The sequence below is a fragment of the Tiliqua scincoides genome, chromosome 2, assembly GCF_035046505.1.
Source record: "Tiliqua scincoides isolate rTilSci1 chromosome 2, rTilSci1.hap2, whole genome shotgun sequence".
NCBI classification, from domain to species: domain Eukaryota; kingdom Metazoa; phylum Chordata; class Lepidosauria; order Squamata; family Scincidae; genus Tiliqua; species Tiliqua scincoides.
In genome coordinates this window covers 223,516,749-223,538,785 of record NC_089822.1, presented here as the reverse complement: position 1 = coordinate 223,538,785, position 22,037 = coordinate 223,516,749, and the positions used below count along the sequence as shown (strand labels likewise).

General features: G+C 43.8%; 1 protein-coding gene across 7 annotated transcripts in view; it reads right to left on the bottom strand.

Annotated features, from left to right (window-relative positions):
• The window catches only part of PLXNA1 (plexin A1), a 400,969-nt gene that overhangs the window by 42,297 nt on the left and 336,635 nt on the right, over window positions 1–22,037 (bottom strand). For all 7 annotated transcript variants that reach the window (XM_066617858.1, XM_066617857.1, XM_066617855.1 and 4 more), the window contains exons 18-21: window positions 20,474–20,710; window positions 16,283–16,426; window positions 13,802–14,036; window positions 10,276–10,418 (exon numbers count right to left, since the gene is read on the bottom strand). In XM_066617858.1, the coding sequence (XP_066473955.1) occupies window positions 10,276–10,418; window positions 13,802–14,036; window positions 16,283–16,426; window positions 20,474–20,710 (759 nt within the window). The remainder of the gene's footprint in view (window positions 1–10,275; window positions 10,419–13,801; window positions 14,037–16,282; window positions 16,427–20,473; window positions 20,711–22,037) is intronic.

The window sequence follows — 22,037 nt, the reverse complement described above, 5'->3', positions numbered from 1 at the left end:
GGGAACATCTTAGTGTCTTTTTCTAGAAGTCCAAGATAGATCTAAACTGGAGGTATATCTTCTCATCCTCAGTCTGAAATCAGACTGTAATTTCCTTGGTGCAGAGATCAGTCTTTTTATTTATATTAACATGTAAAGTGTTATATACATTGATTATGCTATATAAATAGGAAAATAAATGTTTGTGTGACATTGGCAGGGGAGGTCTCCTATATAGTAGAGTCCTAAAGTAGATAACCCTGCACTTGGGCAGCCCTATGTACTAAGGTCAAAAGAAATATCTTGTATGTGTTTCCTACTTTTTATTACCCGTCCTCCAATAAGTTCACGGCCACACACATGGTGTGACCCAACTTTTATCCTCATCACAATCCTGTAAGGTAGGTTGGGTTAAGAGAAGGCAGCTGGTTCAAGGTCACTCAATGAGTTTCATGGCTGAGCAGGGAACTGAATCGGGGTCACCACAGGCATGGCCTAACCCTCTAGCTAGTACACCACACCAGCTCCCCCAGCATTACATTTCCAAGATGATTTTTAAGACACACAAATACATCAAAAGGGAATGTCATCTCCAATCACAGTCTTTTCTCTGGAGCAACTGTAGGTTGTCACTACGAGCTGAATGCTTGCAGTTTGATACAAGGTTATGCCTGTTTTCTAATGGCCAGAAAAAGCACACGGTAAGACAAGCCCAGCTGGCAGTAATTGGATAACTTGAAAGCTAATTCAGATGCTCAAAAAGAAGCAAGGGCTTCAGAGGTATAAATCAGTCACACGCCTAATGGCACTTCCATGAACCTTGGCTTCGCATAATACTGTACATTAAAAGGAGAGATTCAGAAGCGAATTCCTCACTTGTTCTTTTAATCTTGCCCTTTCTGAATTTCCATACTAACTGGTAGATCCTCGTTGCATTACATACCCTCAGATGCATGCCACACATTTCCTAAAAAACTGAGGATGGGTGCATTTGATTTGGAGTGGAGAAGCTACGGTGCATGGGTGTATATCTGAGGTATTCAATCTGTGCGTCCCGCCTCCCTAGTGAGGCATGGCTAGCCTCCAGGGGCATCGCCAGGAGAGAGGCGAGGCTGCTCTGCTCTGCTCAGCTGCATGTGCTGCCTTCTGACTTGCTGCTTTTCCGAGGCTGGGAATGAGGTGGGTGGAGCAGTGTGAAACATGGTGGGGGTGGGTGGGAAAGAAGACTGGCTGGGCAGGCAGAGGTGCCACATCTCATCATGGAGCTCTCTCCATGTGCAACCTCGCCCCAAGGACTACATTTCCCAGTGTGCCCCTTGCCCTGGGCATTCTGGGATTGGTCAAGGCTGCTTGGGAAGGAAGGAGACTGCCTGCTCCTAGTGAAGGGGGGGGGTGTCCAAATGCCCCAGCCTGCATCCTTCAGTCTTGCCTGGGGGGAACATGGGTGGCATCTGCATGTTGAGAGTGTGTGTGTGTGTGTGTGTGTGTGTGTGTGTGTGAGCAGCCCCCATCTACTTTGGGGTGAGTTGTAATCATGCTGGGTGCGGCTGCAATCCTTTCCACACTTTCCTGGGAGTAAGCCCCATTGACTCTAATGGGGCTTACTTCTGAGTAGACCTACATAGGCTTGGGGGTCTGTGTCAGCTTAACCCAGGATCCTCACCTTTCTCTTTTTCCTCCCCCTTCAAAAAAGAAAAAAAGCCACTCTTGATGGCTTTGTTTCCAAAAACTGATTAAAAATAAAAATCCCCATTCCTTTTTAGCCATTCCCCTTTTTCCTCCTGCCTCCTTTTTGGGGGGGGGGGTACTCTGTTGGCTGCTATTGTAAGACAAAAGGCACAATCCTAGCTAGGTCTACTCAGAAATATGTCCTATTGTGTTCAATAGGACTTACTCCCAAGAAAGTGGGGTTAGGATTCCAGCCAAACAGTCTCCAGGTCTCAGTTTGCATCAGTTTGCAATTAGCAGATACACACAAAACAAAGTCTTCCCCTCCTGCAAATTCATCACTTCCCCCCTCCCTTTCCAAAACCCTCCAGGTGTACTGCTAAGAAACTCAGGACACAATCCTAACCAGGTCTACTCAGAAGTAAGTCCTATTTTGTTCAACGGGGCTTACTCTCAGGTAAGTGTGGTTAGGATTGCAGCCTCAGAGTGCTGGCAGCCTTGTTTCTAGTGTATAACATCTTCACCCCCATTTTGGGGGTAACTGAGGTGAGGTGTTGTAATGGGAAGCCGTGGCCAATGGCTACAAGGATCAGGGGAGGCGCAAGCTGGAAAAGTTCGAGACCCACTGGTGTATGTGCATGTGTGACTAGCACTGACTCAGTTGTTTCTGGCCAGGGTCCGAACATACAAAGACCCTAATTTACAGAAACTCTCACAGATGGCTTTGTGTAAGGCCACTGCCCCAAATTTTTCACTGTTCAAAATAAAGCAAGTTGTTCTGCTCACTCAGGGGCCATGATGGCAGTTTCCTATCTGGGCCGTGCGCTCTGCTCCCAAAGCTAGTGACACTTGATAAGCTTGGAAATTGGTCCTGTCCTACACTGTGATCTTATCAGAATAACGCACAACAGAGCAGGGTGGTGGGGATAGCATCGGCAGCACAAAACATCTGTCACATAAATGATCTCAGCAGGCTTGACTTACTATCTACAACTCTGAAAGCAATGAAGCAAAGTTCCTCTTGCAAACAGACACCCTCTCCTCCCTTTCCCACCCTCACTGATCTCAGTATGTTGCTTTCCTTTTCCTTTTTAACATCATTAGCAGAAGTAAATGAACAATAAGGAATTAAGTATTTAATCAGGCTTTAAATTCATAAAAAAGCAATGAAATAACAACCCCAAACCCCAAAGAGAAGAGGAGCTGATAATGACGGCACTTACACTTGGCTCTGGATTGGTGCTTTTTACATACATGCACTCTTAATAGGAAGGGGAAAGGGGGGAGGAGAGTACGCACTCTCTCCTCTTCATCTGCAACAGCTAGCATTAAACTTATTCTAATTAAGATGAAAAACGAAAACAAACCTTAACCATATTAGGCTTTAAAAACCATACTTATTTCATTTTATATGGGGTTTCCCCACTTGTGATTTTACTCTCCCAACCAAACATAAATGAACTTTTCTGGAATGAAGGTTATAGCTGAAAAAAGCTTTGTATATCCTTCTGTTTAATTAGTTCCCTCAGTCTATGACTACTCACTGCAGACTGTATTTCAGAGTTCTGCCAGAGTTATGTGGCAGTGCTCCCACTTCCTCTTTCAAGAGATGGTTCCACACTCTGTTACAAAACAACCTAATTTATCCAAATGTATTCTCATTTATTTCCAAAAGAATATATTTTAAAAATTCAAATAAATGGGAATGCTACTTCTCAAGGATTGCAGGGTTTTATTAATGGAGGGTGCATATTTAATTCCAATAATGAGGAAATATGGATACAGGATATTCAGAAAACAGGAGTGCTACTCTCCACAGTCTCCTGTACGCCAATGTTCAGAAAGTTTATGGTTTCATTTGTTTGGTTTCCACCTTATTCTCCTACTAGTAAGTTCAAATTCCTCCTGGCTGCTGCAAACCTTCTCTCTATCATACTCTGTCTCTTCCCCCACAATAATTAAGGAGATAATAACAGGCAGAGTGTGATCACAACAAAATAACTGCCAAGAGCTTGAAACACAGATGGGCCAAAAACCTCCAGCACATTCCAGAGAGGATAAAAGCAGAACTCTAGATTCTTGGATTTCAGGCTACCCTTGCAGACAGTACTGGTAATCCACAAAGGACCTAGTTTCCATTACCAGTTTAGATAGGAAAACAGACTTTTCCAAGACCACATTCTCTACGAAGCAGGACCAGTATACAGTAAAAACACAGAGTGAACTAAGGCCCATCACTATATTGCTATTCCTAATTCACTGGCCATGATTACTGGAATTCACACTTCATAAAATTAACTGTGGCTTTCTTGAAGACTTATGGGGCACTCACACAACCATTTTGTGCATGCCGAGATTGCGTAAGCCTTGACTCCATTGCCATCTCCCTTCAGTTCATATGATCTAGGTGAGGAGTATAAAGTCAGAATTCATCTGCATCCCAAATTGGACACCAAGAAAACTCAAATTATGTGCATAAAATCAATAGAGTAGCTAAACACGCTCATTTTCCCCAAAGGAGTTGCAACATGCATTTTTTTTATTCTGACAGCAGTGTTTGAGTTTCTGCGAAATCTGGATTTTTGTAGGGTGGGCAAGTGGAAGTATAGTAGGAGATGTGTGGATCAATGAAGGTTAACAGTGGTTTATGTGCAAGAAGGCATGAGTAGAGACTACATGGGTGGCAAAGATAAACCTGAGAACACTGGAGTCTTTTTTGCAGACACCATTTTTACATTGCAAATGTAAAATCTCCACACCTATACAGAAGCTCTTGTTTTTTTAATAAAAAGCAAGACTTATGCAGAAATTTAATCCTGTATTGGTACAGCATTCTCTGTGAAATTTTGGGCATAAGGAATCATAGAGAACAGGTTAAAGCATAGCAAAATGGTGGAATTTTCTTCAGAACATTGGCAAAGTGTTCTTAAGATTGGCACAATGATTCTAATGTACGTGACAGGAATTCTCCATGTTGATTCAGTTGGACTTCTCCTTAAAAAAAGGGGGGAGATTAAGTTTGGTTTGGGAGAATGCTCCTATAAGCACACACTGAATGGAGGAAATCAATTCCATTATGATAAGACAGCAGAGAAAGCATGATATAAGTTGATTACTATGCATTTTTTGTCCGAGTAAGAACATGCCATAAGCCCCAGGAACAGCTGAGCAATGAGAGTACACATGAAATGGGAATACATCCCGAAATGTTTAAATAAAACTCTAATCTTGTAAGAACAGAACTAGAGAGCAAGCAGAATTCATTACATAGTCTCGAACAGCAGAGTTCCATAATTTCATAAATATTATTTTCAATGCCTCAAAATGTCTCGCAACAAGGGGTCCTTCCTCTTCAAACTAAGTGGATCTCCTGAAAACTTTTTTCTACAGCTGGATTGCTCAAGGACCCAACATTTTTTAATGCGAGATGGAAGAGTATATAGTGGGCTGGTTGGACAAAATCACAAAGCAATAACTGTGCTAAGGCAAAGATAGGCAGCCTGTGTGCCTGAACTGGTAAACATTTGATTCATTGTAATTAATAACTGCATCATGTTCTGGAGCGAATTACTTCTCCTAAATATGTTCTGAAACTTATGTCAACATTAATTACCCTGTGAGGTCAGCAGTGGGGTAGAGATAAGGCCACCTCTCACTTCTCCAATCAAGAACAACTTTGGTACATAGGAAAATGCAAGGCCAATTTTTGCACAATTTCTTGTACTAAATTAAGCGGATATTGTAAGGGCTTGCAAAGGGAGGGAGAGCTGGTGTGGAAAGAAGGAAAGAATGAGACCACATTGGGGGAAACAGGAAGATAGGGAGTCTGATGATGTCAGGCAAGTCGCTTGGAAATGAGTGGCCGGTCATGCATCAAACAAACCCAATTGAATAAGCCAAGTGCTGCAGAAAATGACAGCAGCAATGATATTAATATAAATATTGATAGTAATGTCACTGAGCGTGGTAGTCGGTGACCCAGAGCTCATGCTGACCCAGGCATGCAGAAACATACAGTATTCTTTGCCAGCACAGAGGATTTCCATTGACTTTCAGTCATACAGTGGACCAGTCATTAGGAAAAGGTTGGGCATTAGGATAAGGTTAGGCACCCCTGATCCAGAATTCTAAAAGATGGAGTATTTCAAAATACAGAACTTTTTTGAACACCAATATGACTTCTTCTTTTCCCTCTTTCTTCTTTTTTTACTTAAAGAAATAAAATCACAAACTGTGTTTCATGTACAAATTTTTTAAAATATTCTACAAAATTGCCTTCAGGCTATTTGTGTGTGGCATATGAAACAAATGAATTTTGTGTTTAGACTTTAGCCCCATCCCCAAGTTCTCTCATTATGTATAAGCAAGAACTCCAAAATATAGAAAAATCCAATATCCAAAATGCTTCTGGTCCCAAACACTTTGAATAAGGGATGCCCAACCTGTATTTTCTTCTTAAGCAGAGGTCTGTGGAGGAAATCCCCAAAGGTGCCTACCCCCCATCACCGTGGTAGCCTCTCTGGATCACATAAAATAAAGGTTACAACACAACCGCCCACAGTAGCTTACTATGTGACACTCAACTATTCCATGGAGTATTAGATAAACACTGATGATGCTCTTACAAAAAGTTCTCTAGAGAATGACAATGTGTTTAGGGAGAAAATTCAGATTCAGAAAAAGCTAGCAAAGAAAGGGGGACCTGTAGGTGTGGTCCAAAGGCTGTTACACTATGATGTCTTCATAACTTGGGATAAAGAGCAAGACAAAAGCATTGGCACCAGAAGCAGCTAAACAATACAGGGCTCCCAAGAAGATGATGTTAGACTGTATCTAAGCATTCTGCAGAGTGAGGTAGTATGGTAGAATTCCAACCTATTCTGCTTCAAACTACAGCTGGGAAGGCAACCACATTTTTGAAACCTCTTCCATGTAACAATAAAAATAAAATATTAAAAGTCTTCATGTAGTAAACAAGCTAATCAGGAAGGGGTCCAAGCTAAATAGTTCCCCCCACAATGTGTTCATTAAATACAGTGCATACAGTAAAGGTTTTGCATGGAAGAGGATTGGTGGCATAGCTGGAGGGGGGAGCGGAGCACCCAGAGCCTCAGCCCGGTGGGCAAGCGACCCTTCCCTTCGGAGCCATTCCCGGCGGGTGGGGGGGCATTCCTGTTGGGAATGGCTCTGAAGGGAGGGGCCGCTTGCCCACCGGGCTGAGGCTCCCCACCAGACTGAGTGCTCTGTCTCCCTCCAGCTACGTCAATAGAGAGGATTAAAAAATGACCCCACTACTGACATTTGAAATGGAACAGTCCAGAATTCTACCACTTGTGCACTTGTGTAATGTGTAAAATTAGTCTCTGCCAAAAGTCAGGAAAACCAACAAGCAAAATCTGGGCTTATTGTGAGAGCACACAACTACTTCGTATGAAGATCAGCAGAATGATCTTATATAGCAGGTTAATGGACCCAGCAATGTCACAAGAGCAGAGAACATTGAAGTAAAAAACAGTTCTCACTAGCATAGTGCAAGCACCTTCCTAAGACTAGAGAGGCATAATATTTTGCAGTGCAGATATCCTCAAACAAAGTCTGCTTTCAACATGCCAAGCCACAGAACTGCCATTTATTCCATCAAGAAACTTTTCCACACCCTGATAGATGTGCTGTCAGGAAAATGTTTCAGCAGTTAGTTGCCTTTACTCAGTTTCATCCTGTTACTCCTTATTTTAAAATCCTATCCTGAATTGCCCTGAGCGGCAACTCTGCTACCTGCTGTCATATGCACACAATATCTAATGCTTATTCTATTCTATAACCTATCCATAACAATCTTTCCATTTTTTCCAACTCTATAACTCTCTGTTGCTGTCAATCAACTTTCTAGAACTCAAAACCTAGACATGGATACTTTTGTCCAGATATTCTCCAAACATCTAAGACAGGGGTGTCCAAACATTTTGGCTGGAGGGCCACATCATCTCTCTGACACTGTGTCAGGGGTTGGAGAAAAAAAAGAATTTATATTTAAAATTTGAATAAATTTACATAAATGAACATATTAGAGATGGAACTTATATGAATGTAGTTTTTGCAGCAGCTCAAGACTTATAAAAGGCCTTGCACAAAGCAAGGCCAGCCTTTCCTTTGCTGCCACGGCTGCATCAGAGATGTGAAACAGGAAGCAGTGGAGGGAGACCTCATTCCACAGCTCAGGTGAGAGGTCAAACAGTCATCCTCACACTAAGAGCAGTTGCGTCAGGCCAGCACAGGCTCCAGCAAGTCCCTGGAGGGCCAGAGGCTGATTAGAGACTAGGGGCTCCTCGTGGGCTGGATTGGGAGACCCTGACAAGCTTAGTTCTTCCTTTTGTAAAATTAAAATGACAGCAACCTATTTCATGGGGTTCTTGTGAAAATCTTCTTGTAAAGATCAGCCTCCAAGCTCAAAATGTTGAAAGAAGTGAACAACTGGAAACAGGCCAAAAAATGTTGCTGAGGATTCTAGTCAGAGTTTGCTCTTGTTCTGGAGCAACCTATCACTCTTACTCAGTGCTTTTTTTGTTGTTTTAAAAAAAAAAAAAAAGGTGCAGGAACATACAACTTGTCAATCTTTTATTTATTTTTAAACTAGTGGTTCTCAGGTTTTTCAGCATGGGACCCACTTTTTAAAATGACAATCTGTCCAGGACCCACTGGAAGTGATGTCAATGACCTGGAAGTGATGTCATGGCTGGAAGTGACATTATCAAGCAGGAAATGACATCTTGGTTATGCCAGCACCAGAAGTGATGTCATCAAGCAGGAAGTGGCTGCCATAATGGATCAAAAGCAAAATCCTAAGCATGTCTACTCAGAAATAAGACCCCTTATAGTCAATGGGGTTTACCTCCAGGAAAGTGTGGCTAGGATTGTAGCCTTTGAGAGTGGTTGTCTCTCATTGAACCCAGTCCTAGACATGTCTACTCAGAAGTACATCCATTCTAGTCAATGGGGCTTACTCCCAGGAAAGTGTGGATAGGACTATAGCACAACTCATCCCTTTCTAAATTCTCACCCCCCCCCCAAAAGAGCAGCTACTGAGCAGGGTGGGAAGCAATGAGTGAGGCAAACCCCAAACTCAACCGAGCTCTGACCCAGGCTGCTCCAGGTGGTTGGGGCTGCAGTGGCAGCTCTCCTGCTTTTCCACCCTCCCTCGCCCCCTCAAACCGCTTCGGAGCCTTCTTCTCTCAGAAAGGTCCCGGCACTTTGGGTCAGCAGCCCCCTGCCTCTGGCACTCTCCCATCCTTTTGCTTGCCTGCTCGCAAGCCACTCTGGAGCCTGCCTGCCGCTTGCCTGCCTCCCCACAAGCCGCTCCAGAGTCTCCCTTCCAGGCGGCTGTGGAGGCTGCTGGCGCTTGGGGGGCAGCGCCCTTCCTTCTCCTCCTCCTCCTCCCTGCCTGCCTGCCTGCCATTGCCCCCCTCCCCACAAGCCACTCCAGAGTCTCCCTTCCAGGCAGCGGCGGTGGCTGCCTAAGGTCACGCTATGCGAGGGGACTGCATAAAAAAGTGCCTGAACGCCGTTCCGGTGCGTTCTATTAGAAAAAAAAGCCCTGCTCTTACTTCTAATCAGTTCCATCCATACATTTTCTATCCATTATCTTTAGCCCCTGCTCCTACTATGGTAATCCACCTAAAAGGCTCCCAAGACCCAGCCTTTGGGAAAGACACTACAGGTTGAGTCTTATTATTCTTGAGGGTTCTGTTCCCAGAACTCATGGATGGCAAAAATCGCATTAAAGCAAATCCATTTAAAAAACAATGTCCCTTTGCTAGGCAATTTAAAAACAGCCTTGCTTGCCTTTGTGATGCAAGACAGAGTCATTAGGCAGAAAATCCATCAGTCTCTCTCCAGGCGCTTAGAAAGGCTGGGAAACAAAGTCAAGTAATTATTATTCTTTCATGTGCTCAGGGGGAAGGGAAGGGTCACTTACCTTGGAGTGAAGGTGTTCTAAGTGCCTGGAGAGAGAATGATTGATGGATTGTCAAGCTGGCCTCCCTCTCTCACATTAGCCCTCTCTCCCTATTGTTAAATGAATTTTTTCCTTTAATTTAAAGGGCCCTTCTTATTGCATTGAGACACACCTGTACATCAGATGAGTCACCACACCTAGTATGGGCAGCCCTTTCAACAATGGCTAGCAGTCACAAGTATCATCAGAAACAGACAAAAAGACACTCCACAAACAATGGAAGCAAAGTTCATGAAGCATAAAGGCAACAATACAAATACCAGAGTGAAAAGCTTTTTAGCTGGATTGCTCCCAAGAGTGTCCTTTAGACCAACACAAGCAAACAAAACCTTATGTAAACTTAAGAATAATCAAAGTGCTTGTTTTATCAAATCCCATGGGTGGTGGTGCAACAGTCTTACTTTGAGGTCATCATTCTGCTAAACCACCATTGAACTCAGACCACTGAGACCTCAGTGGACAGAAGAATCTTCTACTACTTGAATGGGCTGTGGAGACTGCAAGCATGTAGACAAGTCTTGTTTCCAAAGGGGCATAAAATTACAGAGCTAAGGAACATGAATATAAGCCAAAGTGACATGTTGTCCAAACAGACACACATACAGACATTACCACACCTCCATTTCCTTTAGTACAGGGTGGTCTTCTATTCCTGGGAAGAGGACTCTCATAGCATACGTGCGATAATCCAAGAAGGGGATGCCAGCGCCATCCAAGTCATTGGTTAGCTCGTGGATATCTGTTTGTAACTCGGCAAAGGCTATGAAGCAAAAGGCAGATAAAAAACACATTAAGGCACAATGGTCCCCAATTCATCTTAAAAATAGCCCATATATCTAATTCTGCCCAGTAAGGCCTAGTAACTAAGGCCATGGCCAGCAATAAATATCCTCAACTTTACTTAGAGATCAAAAGGAATTAAAGGCACATTCACAGCTGCAATTCTAGATACATTTACCCGGGATTGTGTCCCACTGAACTCACTGACACTTGAGGTGCATAGGACTGTGCAGTAAGTTAGCAGAATCCAATCCTATCACAGAAATATACAAACTAAAGTCTGGGGAAGTTTATTCCTTGCAGTTACTCAACAAAAGCAGAGAAGGGAATAAAAAAGACCTTAATTATAGGAACTGAACTGGAAAGGCCCCTTCAATGACATCTAGTCCAGAAGCCTCTGAGGCATAGCTAGCAGACAGGTGTGTAGCCGAAAGGTTAGTGCTTTGGAATAAAACTGCCTTTCTGGTTTTATTTGCACATATAGAAGGATATTGCAAATTACAAAGCGCAGGGCATAGGTTTTTTTTTCTTTGTAAGGGAATTCTGGAGAAGGAAAAACAGTTCTAAGCCACAAGAATAACCACATTGCATTCTGACTTCACATCTTGCAAATGGAGTAAGCATTTGGTAAGCTAGTGCTTAGTTGGGCTGCTTTCTTAGATGGAAACAAAGCAAGAACTGGCATCCTGTACCTTTAATTGCACCTACAAGAATAAAGTAGGTTGTTTGTGTGCAAGTTCCAGTGCCGTACAAGGGGGGGGGAATAAAGCGCAGGGGGAAAAATCACATTAATGGCACTTTAAAGAAAGCTAGAAGCAGCACAGGGCTGTAGGCTGATCAGTTTGATGAGAAAAAACAAACCGTCAGCTTGAAAGGCACACTATCTTATCTGTAACTAGTGGGACTAGAAAAGAGAAAAAGCAGAGAAGATATTGCAGCTTTTAATTAAAAGCAGATCCTTTTATCTGCCAGCTGTGGAAGACAAGGCAAAATCCCCTCCATGCACTCCCTCCCTCTCTCTCCACTCCTCTCTGTCACTATTTCTATCTACAGGGCTATTTTTTCCACTTCCCCCTTTTTTATTATCTCATTTTAGGTGCCCGCTTCTGTCGGCAGCCTCTGGGCCAACTTGGAGTTGGCAGGGTCACAGCCCCAGGCACTGGCTTGTGGCGATAATGGGCAATTAGGTTTTATCAGCAGGATCAGAAGCAGCATTCTGTCCAATTTCTCAGCATCTGTCTGTCACATAATGAGAGACCCACAGCCTTTTGCAGGCAGGCTTCTCGCATCCTTTAAAACTTTTGCTCTTAAAAATCTCTCTAACTTCCTTCAAACTATACAAAATAAATATCAGCCACCTGCAATAAAGCTGTTTCACTGTTTTCACCCAGTCTCTGCTGAGGGGACAACCTATGAAGGTGGGACCAACTCTGCAGAAGTAGCAGGACTGTAAGCCAACTGGAAGGACAGGACTGTAAGCCTACTGGAAGGACAGGACAAGACGTGGGCACTTGTGCTGTACTTAGTTGCTGTGTCCAAACCTAGATCATAAGTTCAGATGGACTTCGCTCCCCTACTCATCTACTTTGAACTAGAGAAGAAAGTAGCAAAGCTGTTGGCCACATCCTTTATCCACAGCATAATGTCACTCAATGGCACTACTCTGCAATACCACCTAAGTAGGGTACTAACAATGAATGGGACCAGCAGTTGTTAGCAACTACAGAAGTCTATATAGCAGGGTTACAAATTTAGGCAGAGACAAGAATACTAGCTAAGTACTCTAGGCAGTTTGCTCCAACAACTTACAAAATAGTGAGTACTTTTGTGATTGCTGATTAATTATATTGCTTCATAGATAATTAGGATATTTTATGATCAGGGCAGGACCTGCCTCATTAAAGGCTAGGGAATAAACTAATTATTTAGAACCCATTCTCATGCTAGGTTCTCCATGCCTTATACAACAGTGCTTCATGTGGGAGCTGTAACAATTCTAAATTGCTGTTGTATGATTTAGACCAACTGCATATGATTACTCACACTCAAACCACTGTCTTCCTTCAAAGGTTGAGGGGCCTATGTGGTTCCCAGCTGCCTCTCATCTATGTAGCAAGCAGAGACAGACCTGCTTTGCTTCAACAGCAGAAATGAATCATGGGAGTTCAGACCATTCTCTGAAATTATCCTCAGAGTACAGACTATACAATACTCTGAAAATCTCTATGCCAGTACCAGCTAGGAATACTCCATGCGGACAAGATGACTTTCTGTCCAAATTTCTGAGCCACACGGTGTGATAGCCCCCTCATAAAATGTCACCATGAGGAAAAGTGTTATGGTGGCCTCCCAAGTACCTGCATTTCCAAAACAGAATTGGAAGGGATCCTATTAGTTGAGGAACATAATGTAAAGCTCAAACTACATGCGATAGTCTATTTCTTTAAACTTGGGTCTTTCCACTCACATGCAATGTGTGTAGTGGTGGAAAGATTTTAAGAGTAAAAGGGACACATGGATGGAGGATGTTAAATCGCATCTCCACTCATGGCTTACGGCCCTCCTGCCTGTTCCTCAAATGCTCAACTGAAACTGGACATGAACACGGCTGGAAAAAAAGCACTCAAGGGGAAAAGTCATCGGGAAGTGCAGGGAAGGTTCTGTTCTATTACCTTTCTACCTTACATGTGATTTGGATAGGCCCAAGTTTAAACAGAGGGGTTTGTTTCCATCATGGGCAGTCTGAGCCTAAGAATGAGTTCTTTTTTTACGGTGTTCTTTCAACAGCCAAGGCACTACATGCTAAGGTAATATAATAGAAACTAGCCCACAAACTAGTTATATAAAAGTGTGGTATTTAATCCCACCTGGGTTGCAGCCTTCATGTCGAATCATAAATCCTTAACACCTTTGTCATTACAGGTTTCATTAAAGTCTGTACTTGTTTTAAGAATAGTATAGTCTAAAAGGCATAGCTTATGTTATCATGTCCAGGAAACTGCAGTCTGTGAGATCCTTCACATACACACAAAAATTCAGTGGGGAAAGACATCAACAAAAGGAACAAGACAGCCACTGAAAACAAGCACCCATTTGCCCAGGCGGCTAAAATAGTGATAATATTCACATCATGCTTAGACATACTGGGTTTTTTTTGTTGACCAAGTACAACAAGGAAAAAACAACACTGCTGCCTGGTGTAAATGAAGGCAGTCAGAGACTGGTGTAAAACAAAGTCATACTCATCCCCCCAAAGGGTTTTGAAAATATCCTGAAAATAAAGGGGTGGGAGGAAGGCTGAACAAGTAGCTTCAGTGCAGTTAACCAAACAGGGAAAAAGAAAAATGATCCAGATGCACTCACCTTCTTTGCATTCCAAGGCCACACGGGACTCCAGGTTGTCCATCTGTAGCTGGAGACGTTTAAGGGTGCGGTCAGCATCTCGGGATTTTCGCTTGTATGCAATGAGGACGATGATAATGATGAGTAAGAGAAGGCCCCCGCCCCCACCAATACCAATGATGGCAGGCAAAGTCAACAAGTTGTCTGAGTATATCTGCAGCGTCCCTGGGGAGAACTCAAAGCCCCCAGCCTTGATCTGAGACACATAGGGGGAGAGAAAGGTCAGACATTAGTGTTCAAGAGTACTTTGCTGCCAAAAAGGGTTTTTACATTCCTACCTATTTATAAGGGAGGGTGGAATAGATTTCTGATCTGAGTTAAAAAGGACCCAGGCAGTTTCTGAACATGAACATTTTGGAATCCCTTCTATCTGGGAGTGGAAAAATAATGTGCAAGATCTGAGTGGGGGATGCTAATTATTAATGGAGCATTGATTATCTCAAGGCACCAGTGGCTGCTTGTACTATTTAATAAAGAAGAGGGATGGGCATAGCAAATACATTGTAGGTAGGTGGAAAATTGTGATACATGTCAGGAAAGGATGCTAAGAAAGCATTTTTCTGAAATGGTAATATCCTGCACAGGGGCTTATCAGGCACCCACATGCCCTAGGCAAACTCTGAACAGCATAAGAACAAGTGCCAATTTCAACTGCAATTCAATTATTTAAAGCTAATTCTAAAGCATGCACTCTCCAGAATGGATGCAAGGAGTATGCATTTAGTATTTGGTATCCATATCCAAGTATAAAATGTTATGTTGGACAAGCCTGTAAGATACATGCTTCTGCCAACACCTACAGAGAACCCAATGCGAATGACATCTGAGAGAGACAAGTAGAATGGAAGGGTGATATGGGGGACGCTCCCTGCTTGTGACCTTTGCCATTGTCTGCTACTCTGGAAATCTGCCATGGCACAGGCACCTGCCAGGAATTCTACCATTTTACCTGCTGATCTCTATCATGATATAAATGAATAGCCACTATCTCCTACTAGTAGGAAAAACATTTGCCACACTGGGTAACTCACTGATTTCCATAGCACAGCAACAGGACAGGGGCTCTCTAACACTCAAAAAACCAATTGTAGTGGTTAATTCAATCTTGCTAGCCACATCCCAAGCACCGAATGGAAAAGGATTAATACTAATCCTTTAGTTAGCACTGACTGCAGCCCATGGATGGAGGCAAATGTGCAAGTGGGGAAGGAAAATGGACATGCACTGTAGAGCTGAATTTCACATTGCCTGTCCAAAGCAGTGTAAAGAGATTTGATGGGATGCAGACACATGCTGGTACATTGCCGATGCCTGCAGGAGCAGGCGACAAGTTTGATGTCTCATTCAAATAACATTATAATAACAGATGGGATGCAAAGTGCATTGCCTGATGGATGAGGTGCCTGGAGGAAGGGATGTTTTGGGTCCCTTTCAAACACCCAAGGCCACACTGAGCCCCAGAGTGCATGTGAATTGCTGGGCTGCAACCTAGTACACAAGACATCCTACTTAACAAATTCAAGGGCTGTCAAGTGGAAGCAGGAAACAGGTGAAACCCTGCTTTGTGGCTCAATAGAGATGTTTGTTTCCCTTTCGCACCCAATGGTGAAAACAAAACAAGGGTTAGCTGGGATTATCCTAAATAAATGGGGAACAGCAGCCGGTAGGGTGCAGTCTCATGGCAAAACTCTAGGGAGCATGTGGGCAGATCCCAGGTGGGATATTTCCAAGCCTCAAGGAATTCCTGCCCCTTCACTGAGATTCTTATCTAGGTGTGCAGAATAGCCCAGATGAGCTCTTATGGTATAGCAGCAGGGAAATGCTACAGTCCTATTGTGATTCAGGGACAGGCAGCTGGAATGGTACAGAAACAGCTTTGGCAAGAAAAAACTGGTGTGTTTGCCCATAGAGAAGGCGAATACTATGCACTGACATGGCAGGGAAAAATGTTCCATGAGGAATGTTAATGAGAAAAAGACTACAGGGAAACAGACAAAATAGAATATGGTGGTAGATTTCCTGCAGAATGTTAGGACCCCCAAAGTCATCACACACTCTGTCTCCAAACACAAGTCAGACTCGGATTTGTCCCCGTGGCTCTGCTAGGACTCCTTGCTACAATGCTCCCTCAGTGATAAAGGAACAGATTCCTTCCAAAATCCATGACAGTTATGCAAATTTACTACATAAAAGCACTTAAAAATATGTATAATATAGGTTGATTAATAGAATCAGGATTGTTTGTCTCCTTCCGCTAATAGCACCTTATGTTAGCACCTTGGGATTTGAGAAGGGGTTAGGAAGAATCAGAACACTGAAATGGTAATGCATATATTCTATACTCTTTGAAACATGGACAAAACAGCTTTTTCCAGTAGGAAGAACATCCAGCTGGAATACCAACACAAAAGACAAACAGGTGCCATGCCTGGCTTGCTTTACCGTCACTTTGTGCTGTCCTGTGAGATTTGGTGACTCGCAGAGAAGTTGAGTCTCAGAAACGGTCAGGGCACAGGGAGTGTCGCCAATTAGCACAGTGTAGTTTAGACGGGAATTACCAGATGCTGGAGGGAGGAGGTTGCGGCCCTTTAAAATGCAAACAAAACAAGACTAATACCGAAGATACTTGCCTATAAGTCGATCTCACAGATAAGACAAGGGCAAATTTTGAGCCCAAAATCATGGAATTTGCTATGACCCTTGGATAAGTCAGGGGTTTAACTTAGGGAGGTGTCTGACTATAAGTTTGTCTGATTTTACCCGAGGCCAGATCCTGAAAAATGTCCAGTAATTGTTATCCAAGAACTGTACCATCTAATTTATTAAAAATAAAATACATTTGTATTCAGTAGCTTTTTTAATTCTGGTCTCCACAACCTTTTTGTAAACACTGTCAGAGTATTAAGTGCACTGTAAACAACATACTAATAGAACAGTGGTTCCCAACCTGGGGTTCAAGGGGCACTCAACAGGACCTTTAGGGGTACTTGAAAGAGAATGGAATGGCAGTGCTCCAGAATGCCTTGCAGGGCCAGCAAGGTAGGAAGGGAGGTAGCTAGTTGACTGTGAAAGCCCCACCAATAGCTAATCTTTGGTGATCAATTCATGTTTGAACCAGTGATTGAAGACCAGCACAGGAAAAAACTAAAACATAAAAAAAAAGTGATCTATCACTCAGAATTTCTCGGGACATATCTGGTGCAAAACAGTGCAAAGGCAGAGTCTTCTGCTCTTAAGCCAGAAGCTCTACATATAACATACAACTTAGAACACAACTGGGAGTGTGCAATTCAATTCACAGCAGAGACAAGCAACAGCAAATGGCTGTGACCAAGTGCAGCTGCACATAGCTGAAACCCTATTTACTCAGAAGCAAACCCATTGCTTTCCCTGGATGTTATTCCTAAGTAATGGTACTCTGAATTGTAGTTTGTGAGGCATTTGATGGGAGTGTTTCCACTTTCAGGGAAGGTGCATCCTGCAGCTGCAACAAGCCCACCCTCACCTGATCTGAGGGCTGTTTCCTCCTCTTGATTTACAGCAGGATCAAGGCTGTCAGGGGAGTTTCACTCTTAAAGAAGTGGGGTGATTCTGCCCTTTTCCTCTCCCCCCCACCCCCCACTGCTAGCTTAGCTTCACTGCCATCTTTTCCTGGGAGTAAGACCCATTGACAATAATGGAACTTTCTTCTGAGTAGGCATGCACTGGCTTGGGCTCAAAGGTTGCCATCCTACGTGCACTTTCCTGGGAGTAAGCCCCATTGACAATGGAATTTACTTCTGAGTAGGCATGCACTGGCTTGGGCTCAAAGGCTGCCATCCTACGTGCACTTTCCTGGGAGTAAGCCCCATTGACAATGGAATTTACTTCTGAGTAGGCATGCACTGGCTTGGGCTCAAAGGCTGCCATCCTACGTGCACTTTCCTGGGAGTAAGCCCCACTCACGACACACATGGGATGTGCTCCAGGCTCCTGCTCCCCTTTCCTGTCCTTTTGAAGACTAGCAGGGGCGGAGGAGGAGGAATGCCTGATTGCCTGGGGATACTGCAGAAGCAAGCATGCTCTCCTAAAAGCTTACTACATAAACAGCTGTTGCAAGTGCTTCCTAGCTCCTGCCAGCATGCAGCTAAGATTTCTGGCTAAAATACCTGTTGCTGCAGAATAATTCTTTAAATTCTACTCTCTGCTTTTCCTGTGTTTTGCATCTTTGCAAGGTCTCCAGGACTCTTCCAGTGAAAAGGACACACATACAGGGAGATTGCTTCTTTCTCTCTCTCTCTCTCTCTCTCTCTCACACACACAGATGCTCCCCCCCCCCACATACACAAATGCAGGGACTTTTCCCCTCTAGTCCAACTTCATTGGTGAGGATAGGGGGAAATGAGGTTAGCAAGGAGGTTTGCAAAGTTTTACAAAGGAGAGACTGAAGTGTGACTGTATACAGTAAGGAGAGAGGTGGAGAGGAAAGCAAGAGGAGGGAATAGACTGGGAGCCCAATCCTAGGCATGCCTACTCAGAAGCAAGTCCCTTAATAGTCAGTGGGGCTTACTCCCATGCAAGTGAGGCTAGGATTGTAGCCTTAACTGTTTTAAGTGCTCTCTCTCTCACACACACACAAACTTCTCCTTTTATAAAAGTTAACTCTTCCTCTCCCCCCAGTACAACTTGATCAGTGATGAATGATTATGGGGAGAGGGGCTAGCTTCGCAACAGAGAGTTTAAAGTTTGGATTCAATAAGGGGGAGGGGGCAAAAACAAGAAGAGGAGATGGACTTAACCCTTTCAATGGCTTGAGAAACAAAGGTACAGCCTTCTGCAGGCTGCCCCCCCCTCTCTCTTTAAAAAGATCACTCTCCCCCCTTCCCCACCCTGTCCAACTTCATCTGTGGGGTGATGGGAAGGGGGTTAGCAAGTTGGGCTTTCCAATGGAGTGCTTGAAGTTTAAATACAGTAGGAAGGGGGAAGGGGGAACAAGAAGGAAAGGGGAGATGGACTCAGCTGTTTCAAATGACTGCTTCTCCCTCGCTCAGAAGCCCCCTCCTACACACAGTTCATTGTCTCCTGCTCTGTCTTGGGTGCCGCTCCAGAGATGCCTATATGGGCACTGGTGCTGCTGATGGCTGCGGTGGCAATTGCCCTGCCCTGTGCTTGGAGCTTCTGCAGCTGGGCAACAGCCTGAAGGAGCACATGGAGCACACCTGCACCACACCCGCAGGCAGCTTCAAACACTCAGCAGCAGCCCCAGCCTGCACAGCCTCCTCTCAGCAGAAGATCACTTGCTCCCTTGCTCCCTCCCTCCCTCCCTCCCACAATAGTGACTGTGGCTGGCTCACTCACCTCCCCCACACCCTTGCTGCTTGCCTGACCCAAAGATAAGGCGGGGCAATGATTCAGGCTACTTTTCTGGGAAGAAAGTTTTTGCCTTATAGGCGAGTATCTACGGCATTTACTGTTTTTACTGGGAGGCTGTCACTCTCGGTCTTCTAACCCAGGGGTCTCCAAACTTTTTGGCCAGAGGGCCGCATCAAATATCTGGTATGGTGTGGAGGACCGGAAAACAAATTTAAATATAAAATTTAAATAAATAAATTAGAGAAGTTAGATGAGTGAATAAATGAATGAATGGACTCATTCATTCCACCTCTCTGGCCCTCAGAACACCCTCCGGACACAATCAGAGCACAGTTCTGGTCTTGTTCAGTTGAGTGGGCCAGAGGCTTTCAGGGGACAAGAGGTTGGCTGCAGGCCAGAAAGAGGCTTGCTGCTGGCCGCATCTGGTCCCCGGGCCGGGGTTTGGAGACCCCTGTTCTAACCTACAAAGAGGTTAGAAGGCATTCTTATAATCATTCATAAAGATCAGGAAAAGCAAATGGAGCAGCAACATCCAGGGTACTTAAACCAATCCCAAGTACTCTTTGGCTGAACTAGAATGGCCAAAGGGTAACTGTTCTCAACAAGACAGGGTACATTTCCAACCACCACCTCAGGTTTCCTGGCTTCCTGCTTTTGTGAGTATAATATGAATGCAGAACCAAGTTTGATTCTCTCTGCATTCTTGCAAGAGCAAGGAGGGAATCATTTCTGTAGCTCATCATTAGTGTCAGGATTTCCCAGTGTAAAAAGAAATCGTAAACAGATCAAGGAATATCTGGAAACTCTGCTCAATGCAAATTTTGAAACTAAGACAAAGCTAACAGCAAAGTCAGGCATCACTTGTTTAAATGTTCTACGAAAGAATCATAACTCAGTATTGTATCTGTTCTAAGGATTCTTGACTCCTACAATTTTAGTGTTCTTCTCCTACAGTCTGACAAAAACCTACTGGGACTCAGCAGAACTTTCGCTACAAGGGTGGTCTAATTCTTCTTTCTTCCGACCCAAACAAATGTATGGCTTCTGTATTCCTCAAGTACATTCAGTTAGTATCTAACAGAGACAAGCTGGGAAGCTGCAAAGTGGCTTCTTTTACCCCATCTTTCCTGGCTGCATAGCCATGGAAACCAAGAGTCAAACAAAAAGCGAGAAATCAGCCAAGTGCATTTTACCAAGGGAGGGGCAGGAATGGAACACTAATTATGCCAGGAAAGAATGCCTGATTTAGCAGCTGCAGAAACACAGTTGGAAGGGTGGTACCTTGAGGATGAGTGGAGAGCTTGGCTTGAGCTCCAGCATGCCAGAGGGGAGTGACTCAAAAACAGGGTCTGGGTAATAGACAAAGTTGGTTCTGTTGATTATCAGCAAGGCTTGGACATTATCCATGATAAAACCAATCTCGTCAGGGCGATCACCAAGCTCTGGGGGGCTCCGGTCTGGATTATCAATGGAGGGAGCGTAGCACACCATCGTGGTGTCATTGTGGATGGTGCAGTTCTAGAACAGGAAAAAAAAAACACTAATCAACTTTATCTGCCCATGGTTTTATTTGTTCCCAGACACTAAGCAAGGTCAAGCATATTTAATTCCTGGAAGGAAGTTTTTACTGTTCTCCTTTAGGGATAGCAGCATTAATCAATAAAGTGTGTGTGTGTGTGTGTGTGTGTGTGTGTGTGTGTGTGTGTGGTGGGGTTCTTCAAAATGGTGCTGAGACACATGTGTTTATGTAGCAATGATGTGCAGTCCTAGACAAGAGGCCCGGATCAAAGGTTCTACCACTTTCCTCATAGTTTAAGGGCTATCAGCAGCATCTCATTTAAAATTGCCATCTCATGCCCACAGTTTCAAAATGAGGGATGAAGATGGAGGCACAATATAGACCTGTATATATTATAAATATACTGTGGTTCTGCATGGAATTAAAGTATATTTAACCATCTGCTTAGGCTCTGCTGGAAGCTGTGTTCATGCTGTTAAAGCTGCATCAATCAGAAAAAGGACAAATGTTCCTGGTGAAACTTAAGTTCTAAAGCTGTGCAGACATATATCTAAATTAACCCTGTGCCACCATGACAGTCCTACACCAGCAAAGCTGTTGTCATTGTGTTTTGCTTGTCTTTCCCCCTACAGTTTTCATCTGCTCCACTATTAACCAAAACGAGATATATTCCCCGGGCAAGCTGTTTTCCACTTGCTGTGCTGTGCTTGTGGAGCAGGAGTGAAGGAGACTGCCCAATTTGCTGAAATAGCAAATATCTCTGTGAAACTGACAAGACACGGGATAAAAATGATCTGAAAACAACAATGATGGAACCAAAAATGATACCAGCAAGTGCCAGGGTTACCTTTCCTGAATGAGATAACTCACTATTCTGTAAATGAAGGCCTTACTAATAATGCAAGTAGGAGACTGTCAGATAGAATGGCAAGCTTTTCAACAGTTCCACAGACAAAACCTACACCAACATTCATCACCAAATCTGTGTTGCTTTGCAGCACTGAACAGCTTCCATATGCTTCTCCAAAGATGCCTGCAATTCCAAGGCAAATCAGAAGACACATCTTTGAATACAGCCTGAGCTTGGAGGATGCTACCGGCACCCAACACCAATCACTGCTGTGAGTGCTCAGCATCACTGTGGTGCAGCTCTATATTGAACAAAACACTGTAGTCACTCAATGGAGGGTATATATTATTATGTAGAATATTTATATACTGCTTTTCAACGAACAGTAGTTCAAAAAGCGCTTTACATAGCAGAATTTTAGATGATGAGAGATTGCAGTAGAACCTCTTTAAGTTGACCAACCAAGGGATTGGAGG